Source organism: Sinohyriopsis cumingii, chromosome 9, assembly GCF_028554795.1.
Source record: "Sinohyriopsis cumingii isolate HCF-2022 chromosome 9, ASM2855479v2, whole genome shotgun sequence".
NCBI classification, from domain to species: domain Eukaryota; kingdom Metazoa; phylum Mollusca; class Bivalvia; order Unionida; family Unionidae; genus Sinohyriopsis; species Sinohyriopsis cumingii.
Window position 1 is genome coordinate 35,091,004 of NC_142969.1, and position 19,381 is coordinate 35,110,384.

Below are 19,381 nucleotides of genomic sequence, written 5' to 3' on the forward strand. Positions count from 1 at the left end.
TGCATGGCGTGTTTGGGTTTTGTCTTCAAGATAAATGTCAAAGCTCAATATTTTAAAATTTCTTTTGTTTTCACTTTATATCATAAAAGCTCTCTGAGGTACAGAGATGAACCATTGTACACTTATGTTTCTTTGTTCAATGGCATCTCATGTAGAGATGAACCATTGTACACTTATGTTTCTTTGTTCAATGGCATCTCATATATCAGTCATGGTTTTATCTTTTAGGTCAAGATCACTAATCAGTTTCTTTAACTTTTTATGTAGGTTTCCTGTAATGCCTTTGAGATCGGGCAATGAAACTCAGTCATAGCCAGAATTCATTATTGTGACCTCTGACCTCACCATCATGTGTGCTGATGGTGGGGTGATTCCTGAATTTGCTGCTTATGTTTGTTGTTCATGTATTCTGATTCCAGTTGTCTGCTAAGATTATGGTATAAATTACTCAACCTTTCTAAATGCCATGCATTTTGAGTATTCCATTGTTTATACCACTTACCTCTTTTTGTTTTATGCTTTTAGTCTTTTTTTGTCTTTATTTGTCGTCTTTATCTGATATCACTACACATCTTCCTCTTATGTGAAAGGTTTAAGATCTTATCCCATTAATATATTAGCAAACTGTAGCTTAACCACTAACCATTATTACTACCAAATTAACATGACTGGTGGCCATGATTGATTGTTGTTGTTGTTGTGGGGTTTAACGCCATTTTTCAGCACGATAGGCTATACATGGCGGCCAGTATTAATGGTGGAGGAAGAACCCAGAAAACCCCGGAAAGAACCACTGACCCACGAGAAGCTACTGGCAAGCTTTCTCACATGCCCACATTGGCTGAATCTTAGACTCGAATCGCCGCAGACAGAGGTGAGATGGCAGTGATCCGTAACGAAGAGCGCTTTAGACCACTCGGCCACTCGGGGCCCCACGGCCATGATTGATACATACATACATACATACATATATACATACATACATACATACATACATACATACACAAACACACACACACACACATACATACATACATACAAACATACATACATATACATATACACACAAACACACACTCACACATACATGTACATACATACAGACACATGCACACACACATGTACATACATACATACATACATATATACACACATGCACACACACACACACACATACATACATACATACATATATACATACATATATACATACATACATACATACATATATGTACATACATACATACATACTCAAAACTCATGCAACAAAACTGAGTGCTTGAAGAATGAAGGAAAGCATAATATAAAAAGCCTGCTTGATTAAAGGAGAAAATTCAAGTTTGGTAACTGAATTTCTTTTCATAATTCTTCAAGCAGAAAGACAAATTCACTGTGTGAAAAAATCAAAAGGTGACAGCTGTTGATAGCAGTTACAAAGAATGGCAGAGCAGTGATTTGCCTGACATGGCACAGCATGGGGTATTTTGTTGGACTAAATTTATAAAACTTACCTGTTTGAGAAAAGATGTGTTGGAATATCTGGCTAAATGTCAGTATATGTTGGGTATTAAATGAGATCTCAATGGTTCTCAGCTGTAGACAGTGTCATGTCCAGAGAAAATCCAATCATAGATTAGCTATACTAGAAGTGGTTCATATGGTAAGGATGATATGTATTATAACTGCTAACATCTAGCAGTAAAAGTAAACAGATGGCTTATTAAATACTGTAAGTTCTATAACATTAATACCTATCAAGTACTAAATCCAACAAAATGAAGCTTAATCAGCCACTGGCCTTGATAAAAGAAGCTGTACTTAGTGATCTAACTGAGATATTGAACACTGGTGGCTCAATTGTGTTAGAAGTCATTCTCTATAGTTATTCAGGACAGGGATCCTGGGAATGTTAACAGGGATTTAAATTGGCATCTCTGTAGCTAAAATTTACAACTGGACAGACAGCTCCCTCCTAGCAGCAGGCAACACAGTAAGCTTTAGTTCAGCTGGTCTCCAGGACACTGACCTCAAATATATCAGTACTGCTAAGGACCTGGGATTTAATCTATCCAATGCTGACTTAACTGTGGGTGAAGTAACTAAATCATGAATATTTTAAGGTAAAAATTGAGATATTTTGCCTAAGACATTTCTTAATTAGGGATGTACCAATGTCTATTATCATGAGACAGATACAGGCAATGACCTGCCCAATAAACAAAGGTTCTACTGAACTACCCCTGCAACTAAGAAGGAGATAGAAAGACAGACCAAAGAAATGTTTGTGCATGGTATAATAGAAGGGGCCGATACTCCATGGCTAAGCCCAATAGTACTGGTAAAGAAACCAAATGGGGAATTCAGTTTTGCAGTTGATTATCATGCATTAAACAAAGATACCAAACCAATGAGCTTCCCTATACCTCAGTTTGATGATATTGCAGATGTAATTGGACAGTCAAATGTTCCTTTGTACTGTAGTCTCTATTTGAAACAAGACTTTTGGCAGATACCTCTCTCAGACTCAGCAAAATCTAAATCTGGCTTTATACCACATAAAGAGGTGTTCTAATTCAAGAAATGTCCATTTGGGTTGTCCAACAGTCCATTAGCCTCTTCCATGGTCATGACAGAGGTTTTACAAGATTTAAACTGGAAGTTTGCTCTGGAATATATGGATGTGATGATCTGGGTTTTAGCAAGAATTTCGATGAACACTTGGAGCATATGAACTTGGTGATGGATGGACTCTGAATGGCCTTAATCCTTCAAATACAATTTTGCTGTCTCTCATGTAAACTACCTTGGCCATATCTTCTCTTTAGAAGGCATTGGTGTAGATCAGGAAAAGGAGAAGGCTATGACCGAGTTTCCCCTGCCCAAATCACTGCATGATGTGAGATCATTTTTAGGCCTGCATCATTACTATCAATGGCTATAGTTGTTGTTGTTGTTGTTGTTGTTGTTGTAGGGTTTAATGCCATTTTTCAGGACACGATAGGCTATACATGGCGACCAATATTAATGGTGGAGGAAGAACCCGGGAAAACCTCAGTAAGAACCACCGACTTATGAGAAGCTACTGGCAAGCTTTCTCACAAACCCACATTAGCCAAATCCGAGACTCGAACCCATGCAGACAGGGGTGAGATGGCAGTGATCCATAACAGAGAGCGCTTCAGACCACTCGGCCACTCGGGGCCCCTCAATGGCTGTCAGAATATAAAAGGAATTGCTTGCTTGTCCTTTTTAAAGGAATTTTAAACTTTGTACACACAATATCAAGTTTAATAAGAAGAAGCACAAGAAGTTGTTGTTATTGTTGTTGTTGTAGGGCTCAACGCCATTTTTCAGCACACAATAGGCTATACATGGCGGCCAGTATTAATGGTGGAGGAAGAACCCAAGAAAACCCCAGAAAGAACCACCGACCCACGAGAAGCTACTGGCAAGCTTTCTCACATTCCCACATTGGCTGAATCTGAGACTTGAACCCACGCAGACAGAGGTGAGATGGCAGTGATCCATAACGGAGTGTACTTTAGACCACTTGGCCACTCGTGGCCCCCCTTACAAGAAGTTGTAAAGTGAATCATGTTGTACTAGTAAACATACTAGTAACAATACTACATGGTTAATTCCCAAACATATGCATTAACAATACCCTATTTCCCACCACTGACTTTGTGATCTCTAAAACCTGATGTAGTACCAATACCACATAGCTCTCCACCAAACCCACGTAGTAACAATACCCTATTTCTAGACACTGATCTTTGATCTCTAAAACCTGATGTAGTAACAATACTACATAGCTCTCCACCAAACCCATGTAGTAACAATACCCTATTTCTAGGCACTGATTTGTTTTCTTCAAAATCTGATGTAGTAACAATACTACATAGCTTTCCACCAAATCCATGTAGTAACAATACCCTATTTCTAGGCACTGATTTTGTGATCCCTAAAGCCTGATGTAGTAACAATACTACATAGCTCTCCACCAAACCCATGTAGTAATATTACCCTATTTCCATGTGACATTGTAAAGATAATAATAATAATAATAATAATAATAATAATGACCTTATTTAAAGAGGGTAACACAATTAGCTAAAAACTAATCTACCTTGAGGCCCTCATACAAAGGAATTTATTTATTTAAGCTGCATCTCTGAAGCCACTGAATATATTGGGTTTGGAAGAAGGAAATAGAGTGGGCATTTCTAATCTCAGCTGGAATACTATTCCAGAGCAGAGTTCCAGAGTATTGGAAACTTTTTTTAAATAACTCCTTATTTGGTTTGGGAATTTTATACTGTTTGGTAGACATGGATCGCAGGTGGGGAGTATTACCAGGTAGCCTATACTGGAATAGTGATTGTAAATATTCAGGAGCACTATTCTGAGATATCCTGTACATTAATTTGGCTTTTCTCAAACAGATTCGGTCTTTAATAGGTAATATTTTTAACCTACCAGCTAAACTTTCCTTGCTTTCTTTCTGGATTGATATTAGCCCAAATGCTCTTTTTTGAAGATGTGCCAGCTTTGCTATGTTTTTATCATTTGAATTACCCCATACTGTACTACAGTAGTCCAAATAGGGTTGTATGTAACTGTTATAAAATAGTTTCCTGTGCCTTTCAGGGAGAAAATGTCTTATCCTACTGAGAAGCCATAAACTTGAATTGACTTTTTTACTGGTATGTTTGATATGTTCAGTCCATGATGGGTTATTATCTACCAGAACACCAAGTAGCCTATCATGACAGACTATTTGCAGATTTGTATCCTTCCATGTCAGACATAGTTCATCACTATCAAGATTTGTCCTTCTTTGCCGTGTTGAGATAAGTAATATTTTAGTTTTACCAGTATTTACCACCATGCCATTACATGTGCACCAGTTTTCCAGTTTGTTTAGTGCATTCTGTAAAGAAATTTCAAGCTCATGCTTTGTGTTTTGGATGTCTGACAATGTTGTGTCATCTGCATAGAGATCTGTAGATGATATTGAGTCTCTTAGTAAAAGTGGTAGGTCATTAATAAATAAAATGAATAGTAGTGGACCTAGAATTGAGCCTTGTGGTACTCCATATCTAATTGTTTCAGGTTCAGACGGAACATTATTTATGTAAACATGTTGTGTTCTCTCATTTAAGTATGAAGTAAACCATCTAATTGTTCTTTCATCACACTGGTAGATTTTCAGTTTCTTCAAAAGGATTTCATGATCCACCATGTCAAAAGCTTTCCTGAAATCTACAAATACAGTTCCTATTATTCTACCTTGGTCAAGTGCTTGAAGCCATTTATCAGTTAGGGAGATCAAGGCAGTCTCACAGGAATGGTTCTGTCTAAAGCCTGATTGATTAGGGTGTAACAGCAAGTGTTTGGTTAAATATGACATGAATGAGTCATGGACATGTTTTTCAATCAATTTTGACAAGTTTGGTAGTATTGAAATTGGTCGGTAGTTATCAGCATCATTTTTAGAACCAGATTTGTGAATAGGAGTTACTTTTGCAGTTTTCCATATTTTGGGGACAGATGAGGTTGCAATACTTAAATTAATTATGAATGTTATGCTATCTACAATAGCAAAGGCAGAAGATTTAATGAGTCGTGGACCAATCTGATCAAGTCCTGTAGCTTTCTTGGTATCAAGTTCACTGAGACATTTTTTAACAAAGTTTTTTGACACTGGTGGGATAGAGAAACATACCTCCTTTGAGATTTTACTGCTGCAGAACTTTTTCAGTTCATTAAAGTTGTTTTCTATCACTGGCTCTTTTAACTTTGTGGTAATGTTGATGAAAAAATCATTGAAAACATTTGCAATGTCAGTTTCATCAATGACTATGGTGTCATTTACCAGAAGTGAGTGAATTTTATTTGTCTGTTTTTTGTGCGTTCCTCCAGTGAGTTCATTGAAGACTTTCCAAATGGAGTTTGTGTTGCTCTTTTTGTTTTCAAGTAATGATTGATAATAAGTTTTTTTAGCTTTTTTGATCATACTTGTTATTTTATTTCTCCATACTTTATATTGTGCATGGTTTTCCATAGCCTTGAATTTGTCTCGTGTTTTCATAGCATCTAGGATTTCAGTAGTAAGCCAATTAGGTTGAAAATCAGTCTTTACTCGATGTACTTTCAGTGGTGCATGCTTAGATACTACATCCATAAATAAGTCAGTCCACACCCTCATGGCTTCATCTATGTCATCCAAATTTTGGATCATACTCCATGGAACTTTATATAGGTCATTGAGAAATTGTTCTTCATTAAAAGTTTTGAACGATCTGTAAGTGATCGTTTTATGTGTATTTTTCTTATTTTTCTTGCATTTAACCTTTCTTGTCAAAAAAGTAGGATAGTGGTCACTAAGACCAACATTTGGTACATTAACACAAGCCACATTGTCTGGTAGGTTAGTATAAATGTGATCAATAAGAGTGCTTGATTTTTGTTACCCTTGTAGGCTCATTTACCAGCTGGTCTAGGCCTAATGATTCAATAAATTCCATCCAGTTGTTCCTTATTTGAGTATTGAGAAGGTCCTTATTTATATCTCCGAGTATATATGTTTCTTTCTCCTGTGCTAGAACACTTTCTATTTGTTTCAAAAAGTTAGCATTCCAAAATGCTTTGGAGGAAGGTGGTCTATAAATGAAACCAGCTAGGAAAGATTTTGCATTATTCTGAAAAATTTCCACCCAGATACTCTCAATTTCATGTGACTCCAAGTCAAGTCGCCTTTTTACATTTACATCTTCCCTAATGTATACAACAAGACCCCCCCTGCTGTCTCTCTGTCCCTACGAAATGGTTTATTGTAGCCTTGACAGTGAAATAGATCATCATTGTGGTTAGCATTTAATTTGGTTTCAGTGAGTCCTAAAACATGTATATTATTTTCCATGGAAGACAACATTAACTTAATCTGGTCTATCTTTCCCACTATACCTTGTACATTTAAGTGACCTATGTTAAAACCTTTTGTATTTAGTTTCATATCAATTACATGTATGTCATCATGCAATGGGGTACTCACTGAGATTGTGATCTCCAAATTCTGATGTAGTAACAATACTACATTGTCAATCGCCAAATTTGTGTAAAGGTAGTAACTTTACTTTATTTCTAGGTGACAGTGTATCTCCAAAAACTTGATGTAGCCACAATACTAAATTGTTCATGTAGATGTATTACCCTATTTCCATTTAACAGTGTAACACTAACTTATGTGATTTGCAAAGCCTGGTGTAATAAAAATACTACATCGTTAATTCCAAAGAACAAGTAACAACATTACCCTATTTCTATGGTAACAATGTAACATTCATTTGGTTGCTTAAAATACCTGATGTAAGATTACTAGATCTATGCCCCACACTGCCTCCAGAATATAAAAAAATGATGTGTTGTTATTCCTATAGGACTTGAACTTTGTGTTTAATATTACTTGTAAATGCTCTTTGTATACTTATATTACTCTACAGATTATCAACTGTACTACCTTCGCAAGTGTAGACTGCCCATGGTACTAATAATAGAATCCATCATATGCCTCTGTGTAGACTATGAAAATTCCATCCTCGGCTCAGAATTTTAAGTGGTACACAAGGCTGTGCTGAGCGTCTGATGCAGATTTGTAGTCCCAAGGAGGAAATTTCTATCCCAGATCGAAGCACAATGATTGATTATTTTCTGACACATTTTCATGAAAATGGGAGTCCATGTCGAAAAGGCATACTGTTAATATTGCAGCAACTTTAATGTTGCAAAATAACCATTTAAAATTTCCTTACCTAATGATAGAGCTTAAAAAGTTAGATTTACACTGAAATATTCAGTATAAACTTTCAGTGATGTTCCTTTTAGCTTTCAAAGAACACAAACTCAGTAGTTAAAATTTGTTATAGTAATGTCAATACACAGTGTCTGAATTGTGGACAGGATGACAATGATACACATATGAAGAGGTCAGAAAAATAAGTCCACTTTTATTGATAAGATTAATCAAGATGGACAAAAATAATGACATAGTTCTCATTCAGCTTTGAGGTACAACTGATTAACCCTTCAGAAAACATACAATAAGAATATATATTTTATAAACAAACAATAATTTCAACAGCAGCTTTTCAACTTAAACTTAGACTATAAAAACTGTTCATTTTGCTAGATCGATCAGCTCGAAATGTGTTTGTGTAACACAACTTAAACCATTGTTTGATTTGTATGTTTTACATATGTTGCAATTAATGCTTGTTTTGATTACTGGAAAAATATGTTCAGACGATAATGCAAATCAAGACATATTTGATATTTTGTGTGCTCCCAGTAAATGTGTATATGAATGTGATATTATCACTATATTGCCAAACATATCAAATACCTAATTAAATTCAAGGTGATTCCTGAATACATTTACACAACATTAAATATCATTTAATATTTGCTTATACCAAGAGGTGCTAATGTTAAATGTGACTGGTTATAGATTTTATTTTGAAATACTATCTGGATACAAAGAAAGATGTCATCCCTACATCAAGTTTGTCATCCTGAAGACCATGATAAGCCTTCTTTCCATATATTTTTAAAAATCTGTCTTCCCTGGGTACCATGAATTTATAAATGGAACAGCCCTAATGGTTACAATAGCACTATCATATCTTTGTAAAGAAGCAAACAATAACAAGTGTGCATATACTGTCTTCACAAAATAGTACAAAATACTTCCTATAGAGATTATGTCAAAATTTTCATATCTTAGCATTAAAGATTGAATAAGTTTGCAAATGTTGCTCAAAACAGTGATGTCTTGAAAGAATCAAACATGTCTCAAAAGGAAAATAAATCGCACAGATCATACAGCAATTTACTTTTGTCATATGACTATTATCAAATTTGCAGTTTTGTGCCACAGTGCCAAGATTGTTAGACTTACTTTAAATAATTTCTTATTCTAGTTTCCAATCTATCCTTGTTAATACTGTTCACTGAAATTATATCTTTCGTGACATGTCCAAACAATTTACACGCTAGATAAGCTGTATCTATAATCTGTTTGTCTTTTCTATCAAGCTTCATTGACATTTTGCTGGTGCTACACAACAATTTCTCTTTTTGCACTTTTGCTATTGGTTCTTTACAAAATATAAAAGTGTTTTTGTCTGAAAAAAATGACCAGATAAAACTATTTGTGGTTGTATTTGACAAGATATAACTCTTGGTTTGTGCCTTCTGATCCTTTTCCTTCCTGCAATCAAAGATAGAAAAAAATTAATTTGTTACTTCTAATATAAAAACCAACTGCATAAAATCGGTGAAGATAAAATAATTAAGGATATAATCTTGAGAAACATACACTTTAAAGCATATAAATGTTGAATTTTCGGTCACAAATGTCCTAAAGACAGAAGGCTCATAGACCCGCTACATGAATGAGTAAACCCCTGTAAACTTTACATCAGCATAAAGATACATATCAGGGGGATAAATATTAGGCATTATTGATTTGTATTGAATTGTACAATGAAATTTAATGAAGTTAGTCAAAATCATGCCAAATAATCACTGACATTTATTTGCATAAATATAAGATTAATAATAAGTGTACATTTGGATTTAAGCTAACAAAGTAAGTTGACACTGACACCTATCCTTTATACTTAAGTAAGGATTTTTATAATCAGTTATCCAATATATATTCAAGTAGTGTCCTGCATACAGAGAATGGAGAAATTTAACTGATCTGGAAGACAAATGTATATTAGGATGGCATATCAGTAACTATCACAAAGAAACGCACAATGACAAAAGCCAGATTGATACATTATTCTATTTTTTTTATACTAACTTCACATTTTTTTCCATCTTCAAGTGTTCATCATTAGATTTCTTTTGTTTCAAATTCGCTTTTATGCATAGCATATATTGTTGAGATTCTTTTTAACTTAATTCTCCTCAAATGCTTCCAATATGAATAAATATGTGGCTGATGTATTTAACATTACATGTTCAATGAATAGTCTACCAAGATTAGACTTCTGAAGACCAGACTTGCAACTGTGTATCTTTCATAATGACCAAATGAAGAATATCTTTCAACTCTTAATACCCAGCCTAATGCTGTTATTGTCTTTTAGACTAAAGGTCTGTTTTGGGTTCATATTGTGGTACTAGTTACAATACAACAAATTCATATATAAAATGCCTTGAAAGAATATTTACTGCTATCTACCTGTATAAGGCCAATCTTATGCTTAAGCACAATCTGCAGCTCAGTTAAAGCCACTACATTTTACATACATAACTGATATAGCTAATCACATCTACTGTATAAATTGAAAACAAAAAATAAATACGACTTGGAAAATCTAATATAAAATATTCATCCATCTTTAAAAGAAAGTAATTTACTAGTTTAGTTAACCATTTTGATGTCAATTTTGTTAATGGAAATTACGTCATATAAAATTAAAAAAGTCAACTGAAAATATAACTATCAAATAAAAAGAAAATATTAAATCAATTATGTCAAATATCATAACATTGAAAACATACCTTTGCATGTTGTCCAACTGCTGCTGCAGATATCTTAGTATCTTCTTTTCTGTCATCAAAACATTTTTCCAAACAAAAAGATTGTCTTTCATCCCCAACCTATATTTCTGTGCCATCTGGCTCTACAGTGTCACTTCACTAAGGATGGAGTTTCAGAAATGACCAGGCAAAATGATATTAGTATGCCTTTTATGAGAAACCCAATTACTGGACTGGAGGACAGGAAGGCTATCATATTTCAGATTATCAATGTCAGTTTGTTGGAATCCAATTGACCATAATTGCTACGAAGAGAAACCTGTTATGTAATTCTTCAGCTGTTACCCTGTAGGGTCACCTGGACGTAGACTTATCAGAATTAGATTTTGAAAATAAAAACTTTTTAGCACAATTAAGCAAAAACAATTGGGGAAGACATATATATATATATATATATATATATATATATATATATATATATATATATATAATTGACCCAGTTAGATGCTCAGGACATTATAACCTCATTGTATTTTTTGCTTTCCACACTTTGTAACACTTTGTACTTGAACATGCTATCTTACAACAATTCCAAGCACAAGAAATTCACAATATTCTGTCTATATCATTATTGGCTATGTATGTATTTATGTAAGTGTGTTGTATGTTTGTATGTATGTATGTATGTATGTATGCATGGATGTATGTATGTATGGATGGATGGATGCATGCATGGATGTATGTATTTGTGTGTGTGCATATGTGTGTGTGTGTGTGTAATTTCACCTAGAAAAGCAAGCTGTTGTGGCTCATTTGATAGGGAATCAGAGTTGTAATCCTAACATTCAAGCTTTGACAGGCTGGCTCAAGCCAGCATTGGGCTAACTGATTTGGTCATAATGGTGCTGACAAAACCAACAAAAGCAAGACACAAAAAGCATCCAGTAAAGTCCGGCTCTGTGGGTCAACAATATAATAGCTAAGGAAGCAGACTCTAAGAACAAATACTTACAATAACAAGGAAAACAAAATTAACCTCTGGGTGTTTATAAAATTATAGTACCTACCTTGATATCATATAAAAGAAAGCTGTTTTATGTCATGTCCTGTCTTATCACTGTGAACATCATTTCATTGTCAAGATACCTTGTATATGGATTTGTTTTCTACTACATAATTCTTGTTCACAATTGCATCTAGAGATTACTTTTCTAACAGATTTGCAATGGTAGTTATATTGATTATTCTCTGGCTCATGTAAAGTTACAAATGGTTACATTGTTTGAGACCACTCCAGTGGTCTAGTGATTAGAGCATCCGCCTTGGATGCAGGAGGTCATGGGTTTGATACCCGGCCAAGCCATACCAACGACTTACAAAAATAGTACTAACAGCTGCCTCGCTTGGTGCTCAGCATTAAGAGGTCAGTGTTAGGACTGGTCAGCCTGGTGTCAGGATAATGTGACTGGATGAGACATCATGCTACATGTCTGCAGCATGATGCCCCAGTGCTAGACATCACTATAAACTGCCACACTGCAGACATTGTAGCAATATGACTGAAAAATTATTAAGGCTACATTAAAAATCCAAATCATACACACACATACATTGTTTGATTAATTTGTCATACCAGCAAGGTATGGTATATTACTCAGCTGACAACTTTGTCAGCTGAGTGACATACCATACTTTTATTCAATTCATTGTAATTAATAAACTGTATAGAAAACTGACCATCTTCGTTCTACATTTCAGAGTGATGTTTTGTTTTAGGGCCACTCCTTCAACCCAGTCAACAAAGTTTTCACCTTATTTTTGCTGTTTGGGCAAGAATGTCGCACTCACTGATACAATATTAATACCCTCTTCAACAATGGGCAAAACATCTCAATCTCAATGGCTAGGAAAAACATACAGCAGTCTCAAACTATATATAAGCAGCAACATGATAAATCACCTGAATTTCATTTGAGGCAGAAAGTTTGGTTACACTGTTCTCAAGTTCCAGTAGGGTATTGTCTTCCAAGCTGTGTGACAAATGGGTTGGTCTATGCTATCTCACCCAGGTGCTAGATAATCATAGGTTTAAAATGCAGGATTGCAACACTAATAAGCTGTTAAGTCTTTAATCCATATCAACAGGCTTAAGGAAATTATTTCTCCTTACCTAAGACCCACCAATCCACCAGGCCAGAGGATTAAAGAAGGGAAATTTAACCCAGAGTTGATCCCTCCTAATGACATAGAGACAGACTCTGTTACACATCCACAAGTTGTGGGCAACAGGCAGACTGAATCTCAAAGCAGGTCAGATAATCAAACAGTCTGGCAAACTGATGACAAGATTTTGTGCTCTATGCTCAGTAGAGGCATAATGTGGTAAAGGGTCAAATGGGAAGGAAAATGAGAATATACTTGGGTACAGGACAAAGATTTGTCACCAAATCTAATTAGTGTTTCATATACATAAAACTCTCAAGGGAAAAAGAAAGCAATCAGTAAAAGAATGAAATACCACCTTGTTACATGCATGGGGTGAGAAAACAACAAAATAAAGCCACGCTATCGGTTATTTGGCTTTCTAAATCTTCGTTCTTATATTTTTGAGGCCAACTTAATGCAAGCCAAGGTCAAATTCTTGTCATCAAAATTGTGAAAATTGAGCTTTGGGGTTTAAGGTTTTTTTTTTATTATAAAACTGGTTTAGATTTGTAATGTTCGGTTATCACTCTCACAGAATAATTAACAGTTAGGCCTTGGAATGTGCAGTGTTTGTCACTAGTTGAATAACCATAATTTGAAATAATTTCTGACCGTGGTTAAAAGAAAAAGGGTTGAAGCAGTATCTTAAAACTGCATAAATGGAATTAAGAACTAGAAAAAAAATGTGTATACACGTTATGGGTAAAGATGTTCATTTTCGCTAAGTTTATAGTGGGACAGTCAAATAGGATAGTCCAGGAGTAGATTGGAGTCTGAGAATGCTTACGTTTCACCAAATAAAGGTGTGGTGTATGTGAGGTGATGTGACACATCAGGAATTCATGTCACCTGACGAGACAAATTTGTTTAAAAGGGTCCTTGTTAATTTTAGTTGGCTTAATTTTAGAAATATTCATGACGATACTCTGTTATGTAAGGTATACATTGCTTGCTTTATAGTACACACGGGAATCTACAGCCATGCGTGTGTGACTGGTGGCAAGCAACTAAATAGTGAAAAAAGAAAATATGGACACATTTTGTATTCGACAATTTTTAAGATGAACATAATTAACATTATATTATTCCTGTATTGATATAAATTTATTTGTCCTTCTGACCTCCATCGTGTCTTTATTTTCATGTTGTTTGTAAACTGAGATTATATATTGTTTCACAAATGGAAGTTGTATAATGGAGTAGCAAAATGCTGTAGTGTTAACAAGTTGCTTTAGGATGCATGTGTATAGTACTTCCAAGGAAGAAGGGTTATATTTTGGTGAGTAAAAAAGTGGATCTTACATTTAAGAATTTATGATACATATAATAATACTACTGGATACATGTCTGAATGGCAGATTAAATTAATAACAATATCGTGGAGCAAACTAAAAATGGAGGCCCGTATGACCAAAAGGATTTTTAGTGTGGGAAAAAGTAAAATATACAAGTTCTGAATGGGCAGGAAATAACAGAATAGCAGCATCAATTTTAGATTTCTAACTAGGTCAGCATCATAGAAACTAACATAAGTTGGGTGTGAGAGCTGAAAAATGTATCAATAACAGATTAAGTTTTGGGGTTTCAGCAAAGCTCTGACAAATCTAGGTAAACAGGTCAGCATCATGACAAATCTGGATAACTGGATCATTTGTAATGCTGTTTCAGCACCCTTTAGTTTTGGTGTGATCTGGGGGAAGGGGCTGTCCTTCATTTAGTAATAGTAGCCAATCATATTCTGTAGGTAAGGATTATGATACAGATACAAGAAAATAGAAAAAGAAGATAAGAGAGGAGAACAATATACAAGGTGAGATGCAAAATGGGAACTTAAAAGAAAAACTTCATAAAAGGACTTAAAAGTTATAATCAGAAAAAGAAATAAACAGAGATAGAATACCTAATAGATATAATGCATAATGGAGTGATAATTAGAAATTAGAGAGGTGGACAGAACTTTGGAGTTTGCAAAATGGCTTAGTGTCTTTAATAAGATACAACTGGTCTCACCTCACCCTAAAGTCAAAAGACATGACCTAACAGGTCGGATGTGGTAGAAAACCATGAAGGACAGACAAACCAGACCCAACAAGTTGGACCATCATCAATGGATGATTCTATGTGGCAGGATTATGATATATCCAAAAGTATTGATGTTCCTGACACATCATTTATGGACAAATTGGGAAGTTCCTTGCAAGATGATATGTCAAAAAAATCATGATGCTTTGGATAAATCAGTGGCAGATGAACATGGCACTTTGCAAGATGATAACATGACCAAGTCATATGATGTTGAAGCATTTGAATTATGAATAACTACTACAATGACAGCTGATTCAAGAAGCAAAATTAATACAGATGGAAATCCCATCATTTACTGAATGGATCAAGGTACATGTATGTAGTACAGTAAATACTGCTATGAGCAACCACCTATTATTTCAAACCAAAATCATAATGTATGGATCGGTTTTATTACATAATTCCTTTGTTGTGAGTGACCACCTGCTAAACACGACCAGCTACCATGGTGTCTTGGCAAAATATGCACTTCAACACTGCTATGAACAAATGCATAGCAAAAATGGGGATAAACTCCACCAACCTTGATAGAATCAAGTGACTGTTTATATGTTCCAAAAGAAAAAAAGGCTGACTACTGGTTTCTGAAATTTTTTAGGTGTGCTTAGTGTTTTATATTTTCTATTGTAAACCAGACTAAAGTACCTGTAGAGCAAGGGTGTCAAACATGCAGCACGTGGAGTTATTTCCTGCAGCCCTCAATGACACCCAGAAGTTGTAAAATAATTAATAATGCAGACTTTATCCTCACAGCCAGCTAGTACTGATAAAAATTCAGGTGAGCATGTAATTCCTTGCCACTTAGCATAATGAAATAGCATAATGTATTACTCTTATTTTTGTTTTCATTTTGACTCCACATTTTTATTGCTGTATGAAAAGGTTTCAATATGGACATCAAACTAATGTAGTAGTTCTCATGTGGCACTCAAACAGTAACAGTACTAGTCCTCATGTGGCACACAAACCAATGTACTAGTCCTCATGTGGCACTCAAACCAATGTACTAGTCCTCACATGGCATTTGAACCAATGTACTAGTCATCATGTGGCACTCTAACCAATGTACTAGTCCTCATGTGGCATTCTAACCAATGTACTAGTCCTCATTTGGTACTTGAACCAATGTACTAGTCCTCATGTGGCACTCTAACCAATGTACTAGCCCTCATGTGGTACTCGATATTGTTAAAGGCTTGTGATGTTTGTTGTTTCCCACCCCCAGTGTTATAGTGATTACATCCCAGTATCCAAGTTCTTGTCTATTCAAGTTGGTAAGACTGGGTTATACACTTTGTTTATAAAGTTAATCCTTGTATGTCATCTTTGAATTAAGCCGCTGACTTTTATCTCTGAGTGAATGATTCTCTATCTGGATGACAAAAATGTTTTTTTTTCATTAATTGTTAGATATGCAATGTACATGTATAGATTTTTCCTATTTTCCCAAAGCCTAGTCAAAACCAAGTCAAAACTGAGCATTGATGACGTTAACACTTAGCACCTAAATAAAAATGGAAGAAACTAAATAGATAAATTTTAATGTTGGAGAAAACAAATTTTGAAACTGAAAAAAGTGAAAACAAGCAGACCGCTCGCAACATAGCAGTTTATATGTTGGTAAAACAAATCTAGGGTGGTATAAAGGAAAAGGAGTAAATCATAAACGATTTCATGTGCTAATACATGCACATGTGATCTTCAATTATATACGTAATTAATGTTTAATGACAGAAGTATATTTTTATTGTCATAAAATTGTTTTCAAATAAATACATACAACATTTTAGCAAGAACTATTAATAAAGAATAGAATATATGTACAGTGATTGTGGTTATTTTTCTTTAAATTCTTATGAAACTGGACATAGGAAACTGGTCTTTTTTTTGTACAAACCTTTTATGAGAGACCACCTGTCTTGAGAAACCATTTCTGTCAGCAGAAGGGGCAGTTTCTTATAACAGGTGATACTGTATCTAAAATGTTATATCACAAAAGAATTTCTAAACCTTAAATGCCATGTATTATAATGATTCTATGTTTTCTGGGCAGCTTCTGTACCGTGGCAAGGGCAAAATGCAGACTGTACATTGCTAAAAAAAGATTACTTGAATTCAGATTACTAGAGGTACAAGTTGGCATAGAACATTTTCTAAAAACAGTTAAATGAATGATGGGTTAGAAATATGGCAGTAGTTCTTTAAATCAGTAGGGGTCAAGTGTTGACTTCTTCAATTTCTTTACAACGGCAGTTTTGAAAAATGTTATGAATTTCCTGGATGAGAAAGAGGTATTGATAACATCGGTTTGTGAAGGCAATATTAAATCTAAGCACTCAAACAGCAGTATGTTGGAATCTGATCGAGTTCACGTAGCTCTGGGGTACTCTTTATCACAACTGTATGTACCAAATCCAAAGAGACAGATTCAAACAATATTAATGATTGCAGTATATATTATGTATCACATGTGTATGGTGACAAATTATGAGTCAACAGAAATTGTGTTGTCAAGCTTATCTCTAATGGATTGAACTTTGTCACAGAAGAAATATGCAAACTGGTCTGGAAGATCAACCTGAGAAAATGTTGCTGAAAGTTGTGTACATTTCTTGACATCAGCTTCTTTTAACATTTGTTGTGGTATTACAAGTTGGTGAGAAAAAGAGTATGTGTTCAAAATTTTAGTGTCATTTAAGAAAGGTAAAAACCTCCATTCTAATTTTCTTTTATTTCAATTAAGCTAAAACGTGTTTTACTGATATTTACATTCTTGTACCAAAATCTTAAGTTAAACAAAAAAAGAAAGTCAGTCAAATTAAAACTTGTAAGATGAGTAAGACTCATTAAACCTAAATATGTTTTTATTTATTTAGCATGTGTCCCTCACAATGGAGAATGATCCATGACAATGATGTTGAGGTAGGTGGTTTTAGGATTTGAAGTCCAATTACATTCAGAAGTAAAGAGCTTTCATATTTAACTGGTACATTTTTTGACTTCCTTTTTGAAGAATTTATATAGTTTTAAATAATGCTTAATTGTGCATACTTTTTATTAATGGTTGATATTTTCACATTCATTATTATACAGTAAATCATGTCTTGCATGGACATGGATATAACAAATTTACAATTAGTATGAAGTGAATTTACATAACCAGTAAAGCACAAAATCAGTACTGTAACAAAGTTTTCACAAACTGTGGGTGCAACAAAGTTTTAACAAATTATGGGTGTAACAAAGTTTTAACAAATTGTGGGTGTAACAAAGCTTTAACAAATTATGGGTGTAACAAAGTTTTAACAAATTGTGGGTGTAACAAAGTTTTAACAAATTGTGGGTGTAACAAAGTTTTAACAAATTATGGGAAGTCCAATTATGAAACTGGTATGTATACGCACCAATATCACTACGACAGAAATTAATTTAAGTTGTTACACCTGAAATATTAATACGAAATTGAGTTACAGAAAACAGAATGGTGATGATAATGCTATTGCTCCCCATACTGTGCCGGTTCGAGTCTAGGATTCGGCTAACGTGGATATGTGAGAAAGCTCGCCAGTAGTTTCTCGTGGGTCAGTGGTTCTTCCTGGAGTTTTCCAGGGTTCTTCCTCCACCATTAATACTGGCCACCATGCATAGCCTATCGTGTGCTGAAAAATGCCGTTAAACCCCACAACAACAACAACAACAACAATAAAAGTTCACTGATTTAAATATCAAGAATATATAGTTAGAAAACTCAACTGAGATGTACATGGTGGATCAAAATAGCATTATCAAAATTTCCATACTAGTGTCTGAATTTTTAAATTAAATTATTGTTTCTTTTCAGAAAATAATGAGGAAAATACTCGTATAGTGGAGATTATGATTCTATATGCAAGCTATATATTGAAAAGCGACTGATGGAAAAGCATAAAAAAGTCATAACACGTAACTCAGACAGCTTCCTATTGAAAGAATCGCCCAAAATAACTGCTTCAGATAGAAGATCTACCACAAATAATAGATTGAGATGTTACTAAAACTTTTATTCAGTAAACAAGAAAGAAATTGTGTCTTACACATAAATCACTGTCAAACATATCTATATTTTATGATGTTTAAAATGCTGTGTACAGGTACTTCAATATCTTGTATAAATAGCACCTTCATGAATTTCAACTCGACAGTACTATTACTGGTACTGGCCATACTCTTAAACCTGGATCGGTGATGACAGTTATTTTCTATGTAATCTCCTTGGAAAAGTAGCATTATTAGAAACAGATTTTGAGATTAACAATGTAGAAATGCTTCAATAGCAATTAATATTATGGCATATGATTAAATTTCAGACTTGTAGTAAATCTGCCTAATAATGGTTTTGAACAATGGTACTTAACTATTACCTTGGAAATAGGGTAATATTACTGCAAATGTTTGATATGTGTTTGATATTAACAAAGTAGTAAAGCATCATCAGCAAGAAATATCACTAATCTAGGTTTTGGGATTAGCAATGAAGCAATGTTACAACATTATC

The 19,381-nt window shown here is 34.4% G+C and overlaps 2 protein-coding genes across 3 annotated transcripts in view; both read right to left on the reverse strand.

The window, feature by feature from the left end:
- LOC149791533 (CDK5 regulatory subunit-associated protein 3-like) overlaps positions 1–19,381 on the reverse strand; it is a 110,869-nt gene that overhangs the window by 6,055 nt on the left and 85,433 nt on the right. The gene's annotated exons all lie outside the window — the stretch shown is intronic.
- On the reverse strand, positions 6,705–10,903 carry LOC149791534 (uncharacterized). Its single transcript, XM_089970060.1, has 2 exons — positions 10,579–10,903; positions 6,705–9,271 (listed from the first exon to the last, which is right to left on the reverse strand). The coding sequence occupies exons 1-2, from the start codon at positions 10,692–10,694 to the stop codon at positions 8,956–8,958; spliced, it is 432 nt and encodes a 143-aa protein (XP_089826186.1). The 5' UTR covers positions 10,695–10,903; the 3' UTR covers positions 6,705–8,955.

Excerpts from the sequence above, each read along its gene's own strand:
- LOC149791534 (XM_089970060.1), bottom strand. The coding sequence starts at position 10,694 with ATGGCACAGAAATATAGGTTGGGGATGAAAGACAATCTTTTTGTTTGG. Across the intron at positions 9,272-10,578 it reads CAGTTGGACAACATGCAAAG|GAAGGAAAAGGATCAGAAGG; the intron begins GTATGTTTTCAA and ends CTTTGATTGCAG.